General features: G+C 40.0%; 1 protein-coding gene across 1 annotated transcript in view; it reads left to right on the plus strand.

The window, feature by feature from the left end:
• The window catches only part of LOC129742410 (FUN14 domain-containing protein 1), a 12,451-nt gene extending 918 nt beyond the window's left edge, over positions 1-11,533 (plus strand). Inside the window, exon 3 of the mRNA XM_055734309.1 lies at positions 11,408-11,533. Within this exon, the coding sequence (XP_055590284.1) occupies positions 11,408-11,533 (126 nt within the window). The remainder of the gene's footprint in view (positions 1-11,407) is intronic.
• The last annotated feature ends 7,014 nt before the right edge of the window (positions 11,534-18,547 follow it).

Below are 18,547 nucleotides of genomic sequence, written 5' to 3' on the forward strand. Positions count from 1 at the left end.
GAACTGGCCTAATCTGCATTCCTGGTGCTGCTGGGAAGCTTTTCCTATCGTTAGAGCTGCCCGAGCAAACTTTTATGGCAAAATTATAGCAAATTTTGCTATCACGCCCTGAGAGCCCAACTTGCTCTCATTTTGCTTGACATAAGGTGGTACACAGCAAAAATGAGAGCACAATTTTTCATACTTGGTTAGCAAAGTGATACCAAATTTTGCTAAAACTGAGACCCTAACTACACCTCGTTTTTCGAGAGCTTGGAGAGCACAATGAGGCCAATATAAGGCATCAAATATTCTTCAATGATAGCAAATTTATGCTCTCAATTTTTTTTTATTTTAGCAAAATATAGTATCATGTTGCTAACCAAGCACACAAGTTTTGCTTTCATTAAGGCTGTGCATCACCTTAGATCAAGCAAAATGAAAACAAATTTAACTTTCAAACGTGATAGCAAAATTGGTTGTGACCTACAATATAAAACGAATGCCCCTGCTATCTAATTTCTATTTTGAAGTTATATTCCATAATTTAATTTTTTAAATGTAAGGCGCAATTAAGTTGCCTACTTGAAGGCGCTTTTCAACTATGGTCATTTTTTTCCATTCACTCATTTTTTTAACTTCCGAATGCATACAATGTTACTCATATAATTTGCATTGATAGTTGAATAATTTAGCAGATAGTCGGTCTCTCTCTTATAGGTCCACAGGACCCAACCAATTCCACGAGTATCTTTTACGATATGAGTTGCAATGAGTTTCGGAAGCTTATCTGCTTGAAATTAATTTTTTGTATGCTAGCAGAAGCGTTTAGAAGAATTGAAAAAAATACTCACTGATTAAACGGCTTCACTTCAATGAATTCAACCTCGTGTTGTTTTTGTGTGGGACCATCATCACAACACATACTATCCGCGTCGATTTTGGGCTACAGGGGGTTTCACAATTTTACCATCAAAATCGCCTTTTCCTTAAATGCATATCGCTTATATGTGGTTATGGTTCATCAGCAGAACTACAACGTGCCCGATTATCTAAAAACCTATCTGTAGATCTGTCCCTGTGTTACGTCGACACACAGATTTTTTCTGGTTGAACATCTTTGCGACTATTGAGCTTGACCACACTCAACACCAAACATTGTCAGGAGTATGAGCACAAATATTTGACCGATGTTCTGAGTAGAAGTTCACTGCTTAAGAAAGAAAATATTAACAGGTTTGTGTTTGAAAATAAGATCAATTCATACTTTTAACCTGGAATGACCTCCGTCCAGCACCATTGTTCATCTGACAAACTCGATCAATCTTGGTTACTAACTGTCTTCAGAATAAATGAACAATAATCGGCTATTTTCGTTTTGCACCATTGCTCGGTTTCTTTGCTGCCACCAATATTGTTATCATCTAAAACAGCAAAGCAAAAGTGAAATAGAGATTTTCAACGGGAGTGGGAATATCGTAAAAAAAAATCCGGTACAGCTGCCGGACCTTTCCGATGGTAGAATGTTTCCGGAATAAGAGAACTTGTTACAAAAGTCCACCACATCCAATTGTTGCCGAATAATTGCAGATCACCTGGAAGATAAACAAAAAGAAAAGAAAAATCAAATAGTAAGTAACACGAATCCATGGAAAACTACCTTATTTTTAATAGAACCAACTAGCTCTGGTGGCATGTGTTTGATTGACTCCAGGACGCTTAGCAGGGAGGGCAGGAACTTTGGGCCCAGGTGGAGAACTTTCACAAGGGTATCCAAAACTGGACGATCTTTATGAACGATCTTTATTGACCCCGGAGTAAATAAATTCAGCACACGACACACGCCACGGCCCACGACGTCGTTTACTCGACTTTTACTACGGAACAACAACGCGACATGCAAAACAAACAAAAAGAATTGAGCCAACCGCAAAACAAAACAAACCTTCATTTGACGTTTCTCCTTTTTCTCGCGTAACATTTCAAACGGGTGAAACTAGCGTTTACTCGTACTGAGAAAAATGCGTTTGGAATTTTGAAATATCTAATCTTGGGAGAGTGACCAGGTTTTTAATTCCTGTGAAAAAAAGAAATATTCAATCAATTCAATTCAATCAATTGAAAGTTCATCAGCAGATCATGAAAATCAACAGAAATTATAAAAAAAAAACTTATTGTTCGTTGGATATTTGTCTGTAAAATTGCGAGTTCCACCCTTCTGTTTTTCGATTCTCTTTTGAAACGCTAGATACGATCCGTATTCTTTTCCACAGGTTTTCATCACTCGATAGTGTTGCACCTTCCGGGCCAAAAACGAGCATAATCGAGTTTTGCCTTCCCTTATAGCTGGTGTGCTTGTTTTCGATAGTGTCAAATGTAAACTCAAGCTGCGAAAATCCATCACCAGCTGATATTTGTTTTCGTTCCATACAATTTGTTTACATCGAACTGTCAAAATTCGCGATAGTATTGGTGGGAGCACAAGCAACACTAGATCCACTGGATATTTTCAGAATGTGCCACCGTCTGCGCTCAGTTCACTACCGGTGCAAAACTGAGCACAAACAGCGAAAAGTGCACTACGGGTAGTGCACCGGGGCACATAATTATTCCAAATCGTTAATGTCAACATCGATAAAAAGTATTTGTTTTAGGATAAGGGTAATTGAAAAAACTACCTTCAATTGTTTTATAAGTTAAAAATATTTTCAGCATTATTTGCAGCTTACGAATAATTTTTTTCTTTCACAAGTTTTTTCCCTTGAAAGGAGAGCATTTTAATTTTTTTCGTTCCGAATTTTTTTTTCTGAGTTTAACGGAAATTCGAAAGTGAAAAAAAACATTTGGAATATAATTTTTTTTTTTTTGGTTTTCTTTAACCCTTCATTTTATGATTTTTTATTTTTCTCAAAAATCATTTTAAACAGTCGGAAATGATGTGTACATTAAGAAAAAATTTTAAAATAAAATACGATTTTTCACTTTGTCCATACATTAATTGTTGCAAATTTATAACTTTATGAAACGAAGGGTTAACAGAATTTTATAGCTGTCACTGTTTTAAAAATCAAAGGTTTTTCAATTTGTGTTTCACTGTTCGATTCAAATTGGCTGGTAAACGGTGGATAATGTGCAACACGAGACCCCATAGTGGTCATATCACCTCTTATTCACAACTCCTATCTCTACCTCCCCGCGGTGCCGGCTGGGGTGCGAGTAACCTAAGCGGAGATCGGGTACCCAACCCCGGTGGATGCTTTGGTCGCATGCAGACTGAGAAGGTGGCCGCACGCGTCTGTTCCCCAGGTCAGGGGCGGCGTGCAACAACAACCGAGCGTCTGTTCTCCAGGTCAGGGGCGGCTCAAACAGCGTCTGTCTTGCAGCAAGCGGCTGAATTTATGAAATGCGGCTCCCGCCAGCTAAGTCCAAGATGGCAGCCCCATCGCGGGATAGGGACTTTAGGCTAACAACCTACTGCTCCCGATTTGAAATTGTTACGGAATCCGAAAGAAATGACCGACCTGGAACTTTGGCGACGACTTTTAGCATGAAAACACGGACACGACTTGGAACTTGGAATGTTTTAACCCTTGCCCAACAAGGCAAACTGGAACAACTTGCTAGAGAGGCTAGCCGCCTCAAGCTTGAAATTCTGGGATTGAGCGAAGTCCGTTGGCCTAATACTGGAGAACACAAGACACAATCCGGGCAAGTCCTGCTTTACTCTGGCATACGAGGAGAACATACTACTCGGGAACGAGGAGTTGGTTTCCTGTTAAGCCCGCAGGCCTACGCGGCCCTCATTAGATGGGAACCGATAAACGAAAGAATAACCGTAGCCAGATTCAGAACACGGGTTAGAAACCTTACAATGGTCCAGTGTTATGCGCCAACTGACGTTGCCGACTTGCAGGAGAAAGAGCAGTTTTACAGTCAACTGAACAGCGTGGTTGAGAGAATTCCGAAGGGTGACATTCAAATCCATTTGGGCGACTTCAACGCAAAGATTGGCTCCGACAATCAGGACCTTGAGCGCATCATGGGACGCCATGGCCTAGGACAGATGAGCGAAAACGGAGAACTGTTTGTAGAATTTTGTGGAAACAACAACATGGTGATCGGCGGATCGCTCTTCCCCCATCGACCAGCACATAAGGTCACTTGGGTATCCCGAGATGGCCGAACAGAAAATCAAATTGACCACATCTGCATCAGCCGAAAATGGAGAAGGAGCCTTCTTGATGTCCGCAACAAACGAAGCGCAGACATTGCATCTGACCATCACCTCGTCCTTGGCGAGATACGACTGAGAGTTGCGCGTGTCCAACGGCGCGAGGAGAAAGTCGGGTGTCGATACGACGTCCGCCGGTTGGAGAATCCAGAGGTGAAAAGGGCATACGTTGAACAGCTAGAATCCCGAGCCTCGGAGCTGCCGACAGACGGAACAGTCGAAGAACAGTGGTGTGGAATCAAGAATGCCTTTATCACGACGAGCCATGGTACTCTCGGTAAAGTTTGTGGAAGAAGAAGTGAATGGATGTCGGATGAAACTTGGAGGATGGTCGATGATCGGAGAAAGGCGAAAGTCGGAATTGAGCAGGCATGTACCGGGTCAGCCAAAGCAGCCGCCCGCTTACGATATGCGGAGCTGGAAAAGGCAGTTAAACGAGCTTGTAGACGAGACAAGAGAGCCTGGACAAACTCCCTAGCCGAAGAGGGAGAAAGAGCCGCCGCCAATGGAGATATCCGATTACTTTATGACATTTCTCGCCGCCTCAGTGGTGCAAGGACTAATGCAAGAATGCCGCTAAAAGACCGAGCAGGTCAGTTATTGACCGATCGAACAGATCAGCTCAAACGATGGACTGAGCACTTCGAACAACTCTTCCGAGTCACGAATAGCGATGGCCAACAGAATCTGCAGCTCGAAGCGCCAACAGTAAGTCGCATAAATGGCGTCAACTCGGAAGCGCCTTCGCTGGCTGAAATAGAAGCGGCAATCAAAAACATGAAATCCAACAAAGCACCTGGGATCGATTGCATCCCTGCTGAAATGCTCAAAGCCGACCCTGCCCTATCAGCACAAATGTTGCACCGTCTTTTCGCTGACATCTGGGATACTGCAACATTCCCGGCCGACTGGATGCAGGGTATCCTCGTAAAGGTCCCGAAGAAAGGAGACCTGACAGAGTGCGGTAACTGGCGAGGCATAACGTTGATCTGTACAACCCTCAAAGTACTCTGCAAAGTGATCCTGAACAGGATCCAGGAGAAAATAGACGCTACACTCCGACGGCAACAAGCTGGATTCCGATCCGGACGATCATGTGTGGACCACATCACAACGCTACGAATCATACTGGAACAAATCAACGAATTCCAGGACTCTCTTCTGCTGGTGTTCGTTGATTTCGAAAAAGCATTCGACCGACTTAACCATGAAAACATCTGGGCGGCTCTAAGGCGACGAGGGGTCCCAGAGAACTTAGTCCATCTCATCGAAGCACAGTACGAGGCATTTTCGTGCAAGGTCTTGCACGACGGTGTCTTGTCCGAACCAATCCCGGTAACTGCTGGAGTGAGACAAGGATGTATTCTATCACCGCTACTTTTTCTCATCGTAATGGATGAGATTCTGATTGGATCGATTGACTGTGCACCGAACCGAGGATTGCCGTGGAATCCTTCAACAATGGAGCAACTGAACGACCTTGACCTGGCTGACGATATTGTTTTGCTCGCCCAAACACAACCAGATATGCAGAGCAAACTCGACGATCTCACCGAAAGTTCCAAGGCAGCAGGTCTCAAAGTCAATGTCGGAAAGACCAAGTCGATGGAGATCAACACAGGAAATCCCTCCAGTTTCATGGTAGCTGGGCAACAAGTTGAGAAAGTGGAGTGCTTCCAGTATCTTGGTAGCCAGATAACGCCTGATGGTGGTACCAGAAAAGACATCGAAACCCGGATAAGAAAGGCCCGATTTGCGTTTGCGAGTCTCCGAAACATCTGGCGGTCACGCCAGATCTCTCTACGAACGAAAATCCGAATCTTCAACTCAAACGTCAAATCCGTATTGCTGTACGGGTGCGAAACTTGGTGCACATATGCGGTAACGACGCGAAAACTGCAAGTATTTGTAAACCGCTGCCTGCGGAATATCATCCGCGCTTGGTGGCCTGGCAATTGGATCTCGAATGAGGAACTACATCGCCGGTGTCATCAAAGGGCGCTAGAAATCGAGATTCGGGAACGTAAGTGGAGATGGATTGGGCACACGCTGCGAAGAGATGAAAACGAGATTTGCAGAGAGGCGCTAGATTGGAATCCAGAAGGTCATCGAAGAAGAGGCAGACCCAGAAATTCGTGGCGGCGAAGCCTAGCCGCTGAAATCCGAACTGTCGACGAGAATCTTGACTGGGACCAGGTGAAGACGCTGGCTCCGGATCGTCAACAGTGGAGGTCTTTTACCACGGCCCTATGCACCGGAGGATCGGCGCGGGATCATTAAGTAAGTAAGTAAGTTCGATTCAAATCTTTTGCAACGCTTATGAATTTTGAAAACTTTCTTTCTGCTCTATGGAAATTAGTGAAACCTTAATTATGTCAAGTTTTGCTATCGTTTCGAATTTAACTTAAAATTTTGCTTACAGCTTGCTGTTGATAACTAAACTTGCTTATCTTTTGCTATCAAATAGAAATTATTGCAGCCTTGATGATGCCTAGTTTTGCTATACTTAATTTTTCAACAGCTAATTATGCTCTTAGTTTGCTGTTAACACCTTTTTTGGTCTCAGTTTGCTATCGATTTTGGCATCAGAGTCTGCTCGGGTGGCAAACATAATAGCTCCGGATTTTTTTTTTGCGCCTGTAGTTCCGTAGCTGAAACGACGAAGAGGAAAGAATGTTCTTTGAGATGGAAATGTAGGTAGCTGACGTTGATTTTCAATATTTCTGAGAGATAGGCCGGTGATTAAAATTTCCTAGAACCATGAGTAGGTATGGTTAGAAAAAATTCTTTCATAGTTTCATGAAACTTTGAAGAATTAATAACTGAAACATTTTTGCTTTTCCATTTGGCGTATTGCCAAAACTGTGTTTCGTTGACTCTACTAGATTCACGAATTAAAACCACATCTTTGACAAGAAAAGCTAAAATATAGCACACAGTGCCATTCCTAAGGATCGGTTTCATAGGAAGATTACTGCACTGTACTGAAGTTTAGAATTCACGGAATTCGCATCCGGAATGAGTTCTCGGTATGTCCATTCTGAATGGTATTCCAGATTCAAAAAGGACGTCTGTTCGATATCTTTGAATTAAGTTTATCATTCCATCTCGAGATGTTGCGTCATGCTGTGCCGAGGATTCAACTGTAACCCCTTTTCAAAAATTGGTCTTCATCGTAGCAAGCACCGCGCCTTCCAAAACATCGAAGCAAGCTTAGAAGTTCGGTGTTAGTTTTAACACCAGAATCAATAAACGTGGGCGTTATTTTCGAACCACCATTTAAACGTCCCTCAAGCCACATTCTTGTCCAGCAAAATGGTTTCTTACATTTAAATTTCTTCAGTAATTTTTCATCTCTACTTTACATTTCGCGGTTGTGTGAACCTGCCGGGACGGTGCAACGGGCTGACTGCCACATTTACGGTGGAAAGTATTTTAAAATCGGATTATCGGAGCCTTTCTCTTTCAGTGGTAACAACTTTTTTTCCTCTTCCTCCTCTATAGGTTCCGGAATTAAGTTGCTCTTTTACGCCCCTCTTGGAGGACCAAGTGCACAGTGCAGTGCAGTGGCATGTTTGCAGCTCGGCATCTTTAATGAATTTCCGCATAGCTGTTGCATAAATCCTGGCTTCTTACGAAAGTTTTCCCCGAGCGCACAGCACAGCACTGAGCTGCGGCGGGAAATCTTTGCTTCCAGCGCTTTGATAACTTTCGTCTTGCGTACACAGCCACAGACAGACCGTGAAATGTGGCCAGCAGTTTGGTCGTTCTATTTTGTAGTAAATTTTTTATGAGAAGATTTGTGACCTAATATCAGGCTTCCTACTATTTTTGGTGAGTACTTAATCTATGAGTATTTTTTCATTTTTTTTTTGGCTAAGACACATCGTTGAAGTGTTGTTATCACTCATAATTTTTACTACTCGCAGTGAGGCTTTCAGCTCGGTGTTAGGAATACAAATGATGCCGCTGTTTACCATCATGGCTTAAGAATCTATAAAAAAATCGCAATCATAAATCTAATATATATCAATGAATGTTTGTCTGTCTGTCTGTTCCCTATAGATTCAAAAACTACTGAACCGATCATTGTAAAATTTGATATGTAAGAGTTTTTAGGGTCGGAGATGGTTTCTGAAATACTTTCAAACCACTCAAGGAGAGGAGGCTCCCAAACAAAAATAATAAAAAAATGACACAATTCGCACAATTTTCGAAAACTTCTGAACCGATCAACGTTAAGTTGGATGTGAAGCCGTTTTCAAGACCGGGAATGGTATGTATAATAATTTCAAACCCCTTCCAAATCCAAGGGGGTCTCCCATACAAAATAGACCAAAATTTTACACAATTCGGACAACTTTCGGAAACCTCCGATAAACGTGAATTTTGGTGTGTAGCTGTTTTAAGGACCGAGTAGGTTTCTATAATACTTTCAAACCCCTCCGAATCCAAAAGGGGGTCTCATAGAAAATTTAAAAAAAAAATTACAAAATTTCAACAATCCTAGAAGGGTGTTTGTTAAATATTGATAAACGTTAGCGTTTTGACATAATTAGATGATTTATTTAATTGAAAAATAATTTTAAACGAAATAAAATGATATATTGTATTGATAGACGCATCCTATTTTAATGAATGAAGACTCTCATATTCAATAAATATAATATGCCTCTATTGAAATACTCCTCCCGCTTTAAAAAAGGGCAATTTTTTTTGATTCTCAGGGTAATCTAGAAGCTCAGATGCCACCAAAAGTAGTTCGCTTTTGAATATTGTCGAAATTAATTTGATAGGAAGTTTATTTTAATTGTAATAATCCTAACGAACTTATTTTTCCCCATGAAAGAGGTAGCAAAGCACTCCGGGTCAGCTAGTAAATAATAAAAAAAAAAAAGAAAAGTTTCAAATCAATGCGTTTTTCGGTAATTCATTAATAAATTATTTAAAATGCTGTTTCTTATTCTGAATTAGAAATTTGCATGAAATCTAGTCTAATTTTCAAAGTTGAAATCTCTTTGTTCGGAACACCATAAATCCAAACCAGACCAAACTATTGAACTTAAAAGAATTTATTCATAACACATTGTTGATGTTTGAATTTAATTCAAGAGGACCAGTGACCAAAGTCAGAGATAAAATCATATTCAAATTCATTCAGTTATCAGAACAAAATGTTTTTAAAGTTGATTTTGAGTTCACAATACCAACTTTATATTTTTAACTAGCTGATTTTACCCGGCCTTGCTCGGGTTCACATAAAATATAAATCAAATTGAGTCGTTTGAATTTAAAAAAAATGGAAGCTTTATATTCATCATTATAAGAAATGTGTAAGTCTTTTTAAATTTTCTTTTGAGATTATTTACTGTGTTTATCGTTTCACTGCGTTTATTCGTTTCATTTCGTCTTATTATTTTCCTCTTTCAATGATAAAATTGTTATTTATTTTTCCCATCCCCCATCTAATCCAAATCTCTTACTTTTCAAGATGGTTCCCTGTACAATGGTAAATTCAAGTTTTAATTTTACACTGTTTTGTGAGTACTTGTTCTTAAATGTTGAAAGTTTCACTAACAGTTTTTTTGACGTTATCGAAAACAAATCATTTTAACAGAATTCACCATTATGATGTCATGGTTTTATTTCAATGTTTCTATTCTTGGACAAAACCATCCCATTAATTATTGTGGAGAGTAATCAATGTTAAAATTTGTAGCTATCAAACGGTTGCAGTACCAAACGGTTCTACAATAAGTCTTCTCAAAATTGGATGGCAGAATTGAACACATTGATAACGAAAAATAACTCAAAATTTTAAATTGGCCAATGGTTTTGACATGTATAAAACTATAAATCTCAGATTCAATTGACTTATAAATTTTCTAATCCCCCGTTTAAATTCCTCAACGGCTTTCAAAGTGTTGAAATCAAAGCCTTCAGCTTTTAAATTTTAATCTTATTATTTTTTCTATGAGGGATTCTAAAAATATGAAAATAATTTGTTCATAAAAGCTGGAATTTATGAAAACCTGTTCAATAGCTTGTAACTATGCATGAGACAATCACAAATAAGATCGAAGAGTGGCGGAGCATACATGACCCTTTCCTCCGACCACAGAACGACCGGGTTCGAGGTGAACAAAAAGAAACAGCACAGCAATTAACTCTAAACTTACCGCGTTACTCCCAAGTTAACAAAATAAAGAATTACAGATAACATTTACTTATTTATTAGTTTTTTTTTGTACTTACTCTAGGGTTAAAACTTATCCTCTATGTGTATGTGTGTGTGTAATCGTGTGAAGTCTATCCCACGGCGGACGAATCTCGGTGTTGCCTATCCGGATAGGATCAAAGCTGCGAGTTGCGACCCCTTCTGGGTCTCTTCCACCCGTTTGGTACGCCGCTTGACTTTTATGCAGTAACTTGCATCGAAAACCACAAGCCTACGAGCACCAGAACAATCGTTTAGTTTCTTCCCGGGTCATTTAAAACGAATACCCATCTTACCGATCTCTAAATTCTCCCACTTCACTGTATGGTCGCGACCTTTTTTAACTCGCTCTATTGCTGCTGAACTGTGAAAAGAAATTCGTTTCTGCTTTGGCGTAAGTTGGCTACCCTCATTTCATCTCACTTACTTTGCCCTTGACAAAATGGAGTTTGAACAAACTTTCAAGGAGCCGCGCTCAGTATCTGTAAAACGTCTTCACTTCGCGCTTGATCAGCAACAATAGAACGAGAATATCTGTTGGACCCCTGCACCAGCTCGATTGTGTTCGTCAATTCAGAATTGAGTGCCTCGAACTAATTAGTTCGATCATGTTCTTGACGTTGGGAGTCCTACCTGGTTGCCAGATGATGTTCTTTAGAACTTACGTGAATCGGTGGGCGTAGATCGGATGTCGGGCAAAATGTGTTAATTTGCTCATGACATTGTTTTGAGATTGTTGTTTTGAGTTGCATTCCGGTATTGTAGTTTGTCGACAACTCGATCGGCTGTTTTGTTTTATTCATTTGTTCTATATTGGGTGCTCATATTTTTGGCGTTCCTCCAGTGCGCACGGGCGGAGCCTATGCACGGCGTATGCGCACGATCAGTTGGCTATTGACAACAACCGATCTAGATTTGGGCCTAACTGTGTGTTGTTCTGTTGTGAAGTGTAATGATAAAGATGTTACAATATTTTTCAGTCTGCGACTCTTGTTTTGCCTTTGGGAGGGACAATAACCATTTCCGAGGACGGCACTTCTCCCCCTATGCCGATTGTGACTTTGGAGCAGGTCACAATACCCCCACACCAAATGGCAGTAGTTTGATCGGAACGAAGTTACAGTCAAACTGCTGACACCGGAGCCAACCTCTTTCTCATTTTATAACTGAACCATTCATAAGTGTACCCTGGCGTCCTGTTGACGAATGGGTGATTTTGTAAAGTCATAGTTGACTCACTCGCTTGGAACTATTTATTTATTTATTTATTTATTTTTAGATTTGTTTTTTTTTTGTTTTTGTTTTTGTTTTTTTTTGTTTTTTTTTTGTTTTTTTTTTGTTTTTGTTTTTTTTTGTTTTTGTTTTTAAAGTAGTAATAACATTTAAGAGCATTCATTTCACATGATTCTATAATGTATAGTTTTTTGTTTATAGATTCTGAGATAACTCCAAGAGTTCAATTGCCGTTCAAAACTATCAGTTTGGATGTACTGTCACTATCTATTTTAATTTTTTTTTTATACACTCTACAGATTCCCTTCTCATTTTTTTTGTCAACTTGACAGGCTTATTCCGGAATTAGATCTTGAGCTGCGAAAACTCCTAAATGGCGCCCTTCTGTATCTTGAAGCTCATATGAGGAAGCGCCTCGTTTCGCCACTACCTTGCACGGAACATAAACCGGACCCAACTTCGCAGCGTAGTTCTCACTCGCGTTGGATAGCTTGAAATTTTTTTTGTACACATTTTGTCCTATCTCAAATGTTACCGGCGTTCGTTTGTGTTTGGAGTCATATTGATTTTTATATTTTTCAAATTGCTTTTGATTGTTTTGAACCACTTTGTCATACAACGGTCCGATCACCTCACGCCTATGCTCAACGAATAAATCACTTGAGGACTCACCAGTTTGGTTATCATGATGATCTGTCCCATTCGCAACAGCTTCATAACCGTGCACAATATAGAAAGGAGTGAATCCTGTTGAGCTATGTTTAGAATTGTTTAGTGAAAATTCAATCTGAGGCAATTGAGAGTCCCAAATTTTGTGGTCATGCATGCAGTATGTTCTGATGCATGCCAAGATCACTCTGTTTACTCTCTCTACTGGGTTGTTTTGGCAGTGACGCCTACTGTTAAGAAAGTGATGGACTTTGAATTTTTGCAACAAATTTTGAAAGGAATTTGACGTGAAAGTAACCGCATTGTCCGATATGATCACCTCTGGTGCCCCATATCTTAAAAACCATTCGTTTTGCATGACCCGTGTTAAATCTTCTCCCTTGATTTTCTTAACTGGGAACAGCCTAACGTATTTTGAAAATATATCGAGAACTACAAGAAGATCCGTATTACCCCACTTGCTTCTAACAAATCCGCTCAGAAAATCTACTGCAATCATCTGGAACGGTTTGCTCGCATTCTTTTGCTCTCCCATTGGAGGTACCGTTGGAATTGTGGAATATTTCGATTGTTTACATTTCTGACATTTAGCTAAAATATTTTTGATTTGCTTTTTCATTTTTGGCCAGTAATATTTCAAACGAATTCTTTCAAAAGTCTTTTCAGGTCCAAGATGCATCAGCTTATCATGTTCTTCTTCAATCAAATCCTTCGATTTGTCTGGTGGCACAACTAACTTCCACTCAAATCTACCATCTTCCAAGTTTGAACGAGTCGAAATGAATTTATATAAATTATCATCTTCAACTTTAAAATTTTGATATGTACTCGGATCACTTAAGACTTTGGTCTTCAAATCGTTGAACCATGTTGATGTCGTGTCAGAGAAAATTGCGCACACTGCCCTGCTTAAAGTGTCACACACAATGTTATCACGACCTTGTCGGAAACATCCATTTTACTTAAACCGTCCATCACTTCCAAAACTACTTTTCAGAATGATCTATCAGCGTTCCTCCGTTCGTGTTCTTCTTGCTTTCTCGCTCTTCCTCTTTTCAGAGCAACCCGGTTCTATCCTCTCTCATTCTCCCTTGGCAAGAGTCATGCAACGGGTAACGCTGGCTATTTTCGTTAAACGAAATGATTTTCTCGCTGGCACAACGGGAAGATTATGCACTCAAAGAAATGTTAATACAACTTAACGAATCATGCACTCAAAGAAATGTTTCAATTAAAATTATTAAATTTCCAATATTCCATCCTGTTTTTTTTAATTCCATTTTTTTTTTATCTATCGTTAATTTATTTTATGATTATTTTCTCTTTTAATCTCTATTGTTCTCTACATTGCTCCTCTTCTCTACAACTCATACAGAAGAATGTAAATTTAAAATCAAGTTGGGTAAAGTTGCTAAAAAAATCATCAACTGGAATTTTCTTTGATTCGTTCATTAATTAAAAATGCAATATACGAATTTGTCACTGAATCGAGCTGGGCGCAAAAGATTTCCCCGATTTCTCAAGTTGTGCATCAAAGGGTTTGGCAGCTCAGCCTCATTAGGTTGCATCTCTGCGTCAAGCTCCTCGTTGTCAGTTGCACTTTCGGTAGCCGACATTTCGTCACCTCCAGAAATCTTCTTGACATCCTGTACGTTGCGTGAGTATAAGATCCCATTTTTGCTCATCACTGCTACCTTTGCACCTTGCCTAGCTGCTACTTGATATCGGTCCGCCGAGAAATTTGGGTCGGTTTTTGTTTTCTTATTGTTTGCTAATTTTACAAAATCTCCTACCGCAATGTTAGATTCCTTAGCTCCTCGGGTAGCATCAGCATACTTTTTGCTGTCTAGCTTTGTCCGTGCGTCACGTTCGCGTATTTCGATTCTGTCCAATTCATTTTTAGACGTTTCCTTCCAAAGGCAAGGGAATACCCCTCTATATTTTCTACCCACCATTAACTCAAATGGTGTTACCAACAACCTAGAGTGCGGCACTATCGTGTTGTGATTGTGAACGTACTCGTTCATAGCCGCTTTCCAATTTCGTTTCTCGATTCTTGCGGCTGATATCGCTTTTATCACACCTTGATTCTGGCGTTCAACCGCTCCATTCGATTGAGGGCTCAAAGGGATGGATTTTCTTATCTTCACACCCTTTTGCTCCCAAAACGTACAGAACGTAGCGCTTTGGAACGGTGGCCCGTTATCGCTTTGGATAATCTTTGGTAGGCCCCAGAGTTTAAATAATTCACTGAGAGCTGAGTTTGTCGATTCTGCGTCAGTTTTCCTCATCTCAACAACCGAAAGGTATCGGGAATATGTATCGATAACTATTAAGAATTCGCCCGATCCTGTCCCAGGTAGCGACAGGAAATCAATTTGGAGTATCTCCCAGGCTTCATTGGGTAACTCCCTGCTTGATAAAGGGACTGGTGGATCTTTTCTTGCTAGCATCGTGCAGGTATCGCAACCTTTCACAAATTTAATGGCTTCAGCTGCCATTCCTGGCCACCAGAAATACTCGCGAAGTATGCGCTTCATAGCAACTTCGCCAACATGGCCACTGTGCGCAGATCCTAATGCTTTTTGTCGAAGTGCTACTGGTAGAACGATTCTTTCATCCTTAGATATCAGTGATCCGACGCTGTGAAGATTGTTTTTGTGGCATTCGAACTTTCTTAATCCTTCAGGCCAGACTCCAGAATGTAGCGCCTCTCGGATTTGGCTTATTTCCTCATCTTGATCTGCTGCTAACTCAATTTCACCCAGTGTGATTTCCATCGTTCCGACGTCTAGGGCGAACAAAAAATTCCCTTCATTTTCTTCCTCGAAAGGTGTATCACTCTGAGTCTGTTGAATGAGCCTCGACAGAGCATCGGCTACGTTCTGCTCACCTGAAATATTGTTTTTGATTATTTGGGAAGCTCAAATAAATACTTAGGTATATGTTCACGTGTTTTGTTTGGATTTCTTACCCGTAACTCTTTTGATTTTCATATCATATGGTTGGAGTCGCAGTGCCCACGCTTCGGCTCGTGTAACCGCTCTTTTACCAATTCTATGTTGGCCGTTGAAAATAAATTCATTGGCCTCTGAATCAGTACGGACAACAAAAGAACGGTTCAACAGGTAGAATGAAAACCGTTCTACGCCCCATACTACTGCTAACGATTCTCTATGTGTTTGAGGATATCGTTTCTCTGTGGGGGTAAGGGCCTTAGAAGCACAGGCGATGATACGAGGAATATCTTGGTTATTGTATTGGGCTAAAACTGCACCTAATCCAATCGGTGATGCATCGACAAACAACTCGATGCGATCTGTAGGGGAATAGTATCCTAGTTTTTTTATAGTATTTAACGCTTCTTTCTTGAGGTATGAGAATTCTTGTTCATGATCATTTGTCCAGACGAAATTATCTGCTCTTGCTAAATTGCGAAGATGTTCGGTTTTGGTAGCTCGGTGAGTTATAAACTTATCCGCAAATGTTATGGTTCCTAAGAAACTTTTCACTTCAGCGCAGGATTCTGGTCTTCTAAATTTTTTGATGGCGTCTAACTTTTCGTCTTCCACTTTCCAACCCGAGTCGGTAAGTGTGAAACCAAGGAACTTTACTCCTTGGCTTCGGAAAACGGATTTACTATAATTTATTCTGACGTTGTGTTCTTTGAGTTTCGCCATAGTCATTTCTAAGTTGCGATCGTGTTCGTCTATTGTTTTCCCATAAACGAGAATGTCGTCCAAGTAGTTCTTAGATCCTGTACAACCTTCCAAGATTATTCTTTGCATTGCTTCTTGGAAGATATCTGGGGAGTTAGTTAGGCCAAATGGAAGTCTTTTACATCTGAACATACCGAATTCGGTAAAGAAATTTGTCAGATGTCTCGAACTTTCGTGAATTTCTATGTGAAAGAAAGCGTTTTCTAAGTCAATGGTTGAAAACCATTTAGAACCATTGAGTTCCGATAAAATTGCCTCTAAGGTAGGCATGGTGAATGGTGACCTTTTAATATATTGATTTGGACCTCTCAGGTCAATGACTAAGCGAATGTCGCTGTTTCCTTTTGGAACCACTATGACAGATGAACAAAAGGCCGTATCCATATCATTCGTTACTCTTTCAATTATATCGGCTGAGATAAGTTGATTAATCCGTTCTTCCACTAGCGGCTTCAGAGCTATTGGTATGTTGACAAATATATTCCTACAAGGTGGTCTAGTTTTATCATAGTCGATTTTAACGGGCGGTATGTTAAATTTCGGGAACGGTTCGTTGGAGGCTATCATAGCTATTTCGCCAGCTTCTATCCTGAAGTTTAGTTGGTCTCTTTGATTTGATACTGGAACCTTTAGTCCTAGTTGAAGCACGCTGTAACGTTGAGCTGTTGGACGACTCAACAAGCATCGATGCTCTCGTACTACGAAAAATTTTTCAATGAAAACGGGTCGATCTTTCGAAATAAAAAGTTGTGCCTCGAAGGTGCATCTAATCGGTATCGTATCAGAAGTCGCATATGCTCTGAGCGTTGTGCTTGATTTTTGAGAAATATTCAGTATCTTTTCTTTATATGTTCTGTTTTCCATCAGGTCGAAATATACATCCTCCGTGACTGTGTTAACCTGCGCACCCGAATCAATCAGAAATGTGCAGGTCATACCAGCTATTTTCGCTACTATCGATCCATCTTCTATCCCTGGTCTTATTGCCACTGTAGATATTGATTTGTGTTCAGCTTGAGCGAATTCCATCTGATAAAACATATTTTAAATTAGATTCTCTTGTATATATAGTAGGCATTACATGTTATTTTCTCTTAGATTCTTTATTGTATTTTTTTGCATATATTTAACATAACATGAGAAAAAATAAGTACATAGTTAACATTTTTGTAAAGTCTTGATTGATTTTTTTTTTTTTTAATTTTTTTTTTTTTAATAATTTTTTTTTTTTTATATATATATATATATTTTTTTGTTTTATTTATTTACTTATTCTCTCTTTTTTTTTTACTGATAAGCTAAGTGGAAATGATTTCAATTTAGTTCAAATTCAATGTAATTAGTAAAAGCTAGTTTCAAATATGTAGTCGTGTAATCATGTTAATCAGTCTTACGTACATCTTCAATCGCGATTTCTTGATTTTCAATCAATGCAATCTTCTTAACGTCAACAGGATCTGGTTCGGAAGTTGAAAGTCGTTTGGAGGGTCTGCGGAACTCTTGTCGTGGCCTTTGATATAAAAAGTTTCCCGTACGGCATGCTTCCTCGTAGTGACCCCATCGAGAACATTTTCCGCATTGCTTATTTTTGTACTCGCATTCATAGCCTTTATGAGATGGACTGTCACAACGAAAACATCTTATTTCTGTTTGGCGCTCTGAGCGAGGTTGCTGTGGAGCCCGCCAGGAACCTCTAGAACCTACGTTCCGACGATTATCACTTTGTCGATTAATGAACTGTCGCTGTTTATTGAATCTTTGAGAAGCTGTTTTCGGGAAATCATTAGATGCCAGGGGAGCCAATGTAGCTGAATCCTGTTCGTGTCTTAGCCGGAAATATTCTTCATTAATTTTTATCGTTTCAATTTCCCGAACTTTATCTACCAAGTCCGAGAAACATTTATTACGTCCAAGTAATTTTAACGCCATCTTTCTAACTTCTTGGTTTCGAGCATGGCCAGCAATTACTGAAACGATTTCTTTGAACTCTTTTCCTGCGTCGAAATCGCAAAGACGTGCTAAGGCTCCTACTCTGTTGATAAATCCCAAATCCGACTCGTTCGGTTTTTGGACCATAAGTGCTAATTTACGTCTCTGAAGCATCACGTCTGAGGTTGAGCTGAAATACGTTCCTAAACGAGTCATCGCATTGGAATAGGGATTCAGCTCTACATCCGGGGTTTCCTTAGTACTCTTTGTGTTTCGAAAAATTTCCAATAGTTGTTTTCCGGCTTTAAGTTTGAATATAGTAAATCGTATGTCTTCTTCCGTTATACCCGCCAGTTTCAGAGATCCTTCCAATAGTTCTTTCCATTCTTCAAATACGTGTCGGTCGATCTCCTCTCCATCATTCTCTGGTCGACATTCTGGTATAGTGATTGATGACATCGATATTTGGTTCATCGAAGCAAAAAGCCGCGAGTCTTCAATGTTTGGTCGGGATGACCTCGAAGTGGAGTTCGAAGCCGATTTGCTACCAGCTTGTTTTCTACCACGAGT

This window comes from Uranotaenia lowii, chromosome 2 (genome assembly GCF_029784155.1).
Source record: "Uranotaenia lowii strain MFRU-FL chromosome 2, ASM2978415v1, whole genome shotgun sequence".
In the NCBI taxonomy this organism is placed as follows: Eukaryota; Metazoa; Arthropoda; class Insecta; order Diptera; family Culicidae; genus Uranotaenia; species Uranotaenia lowii.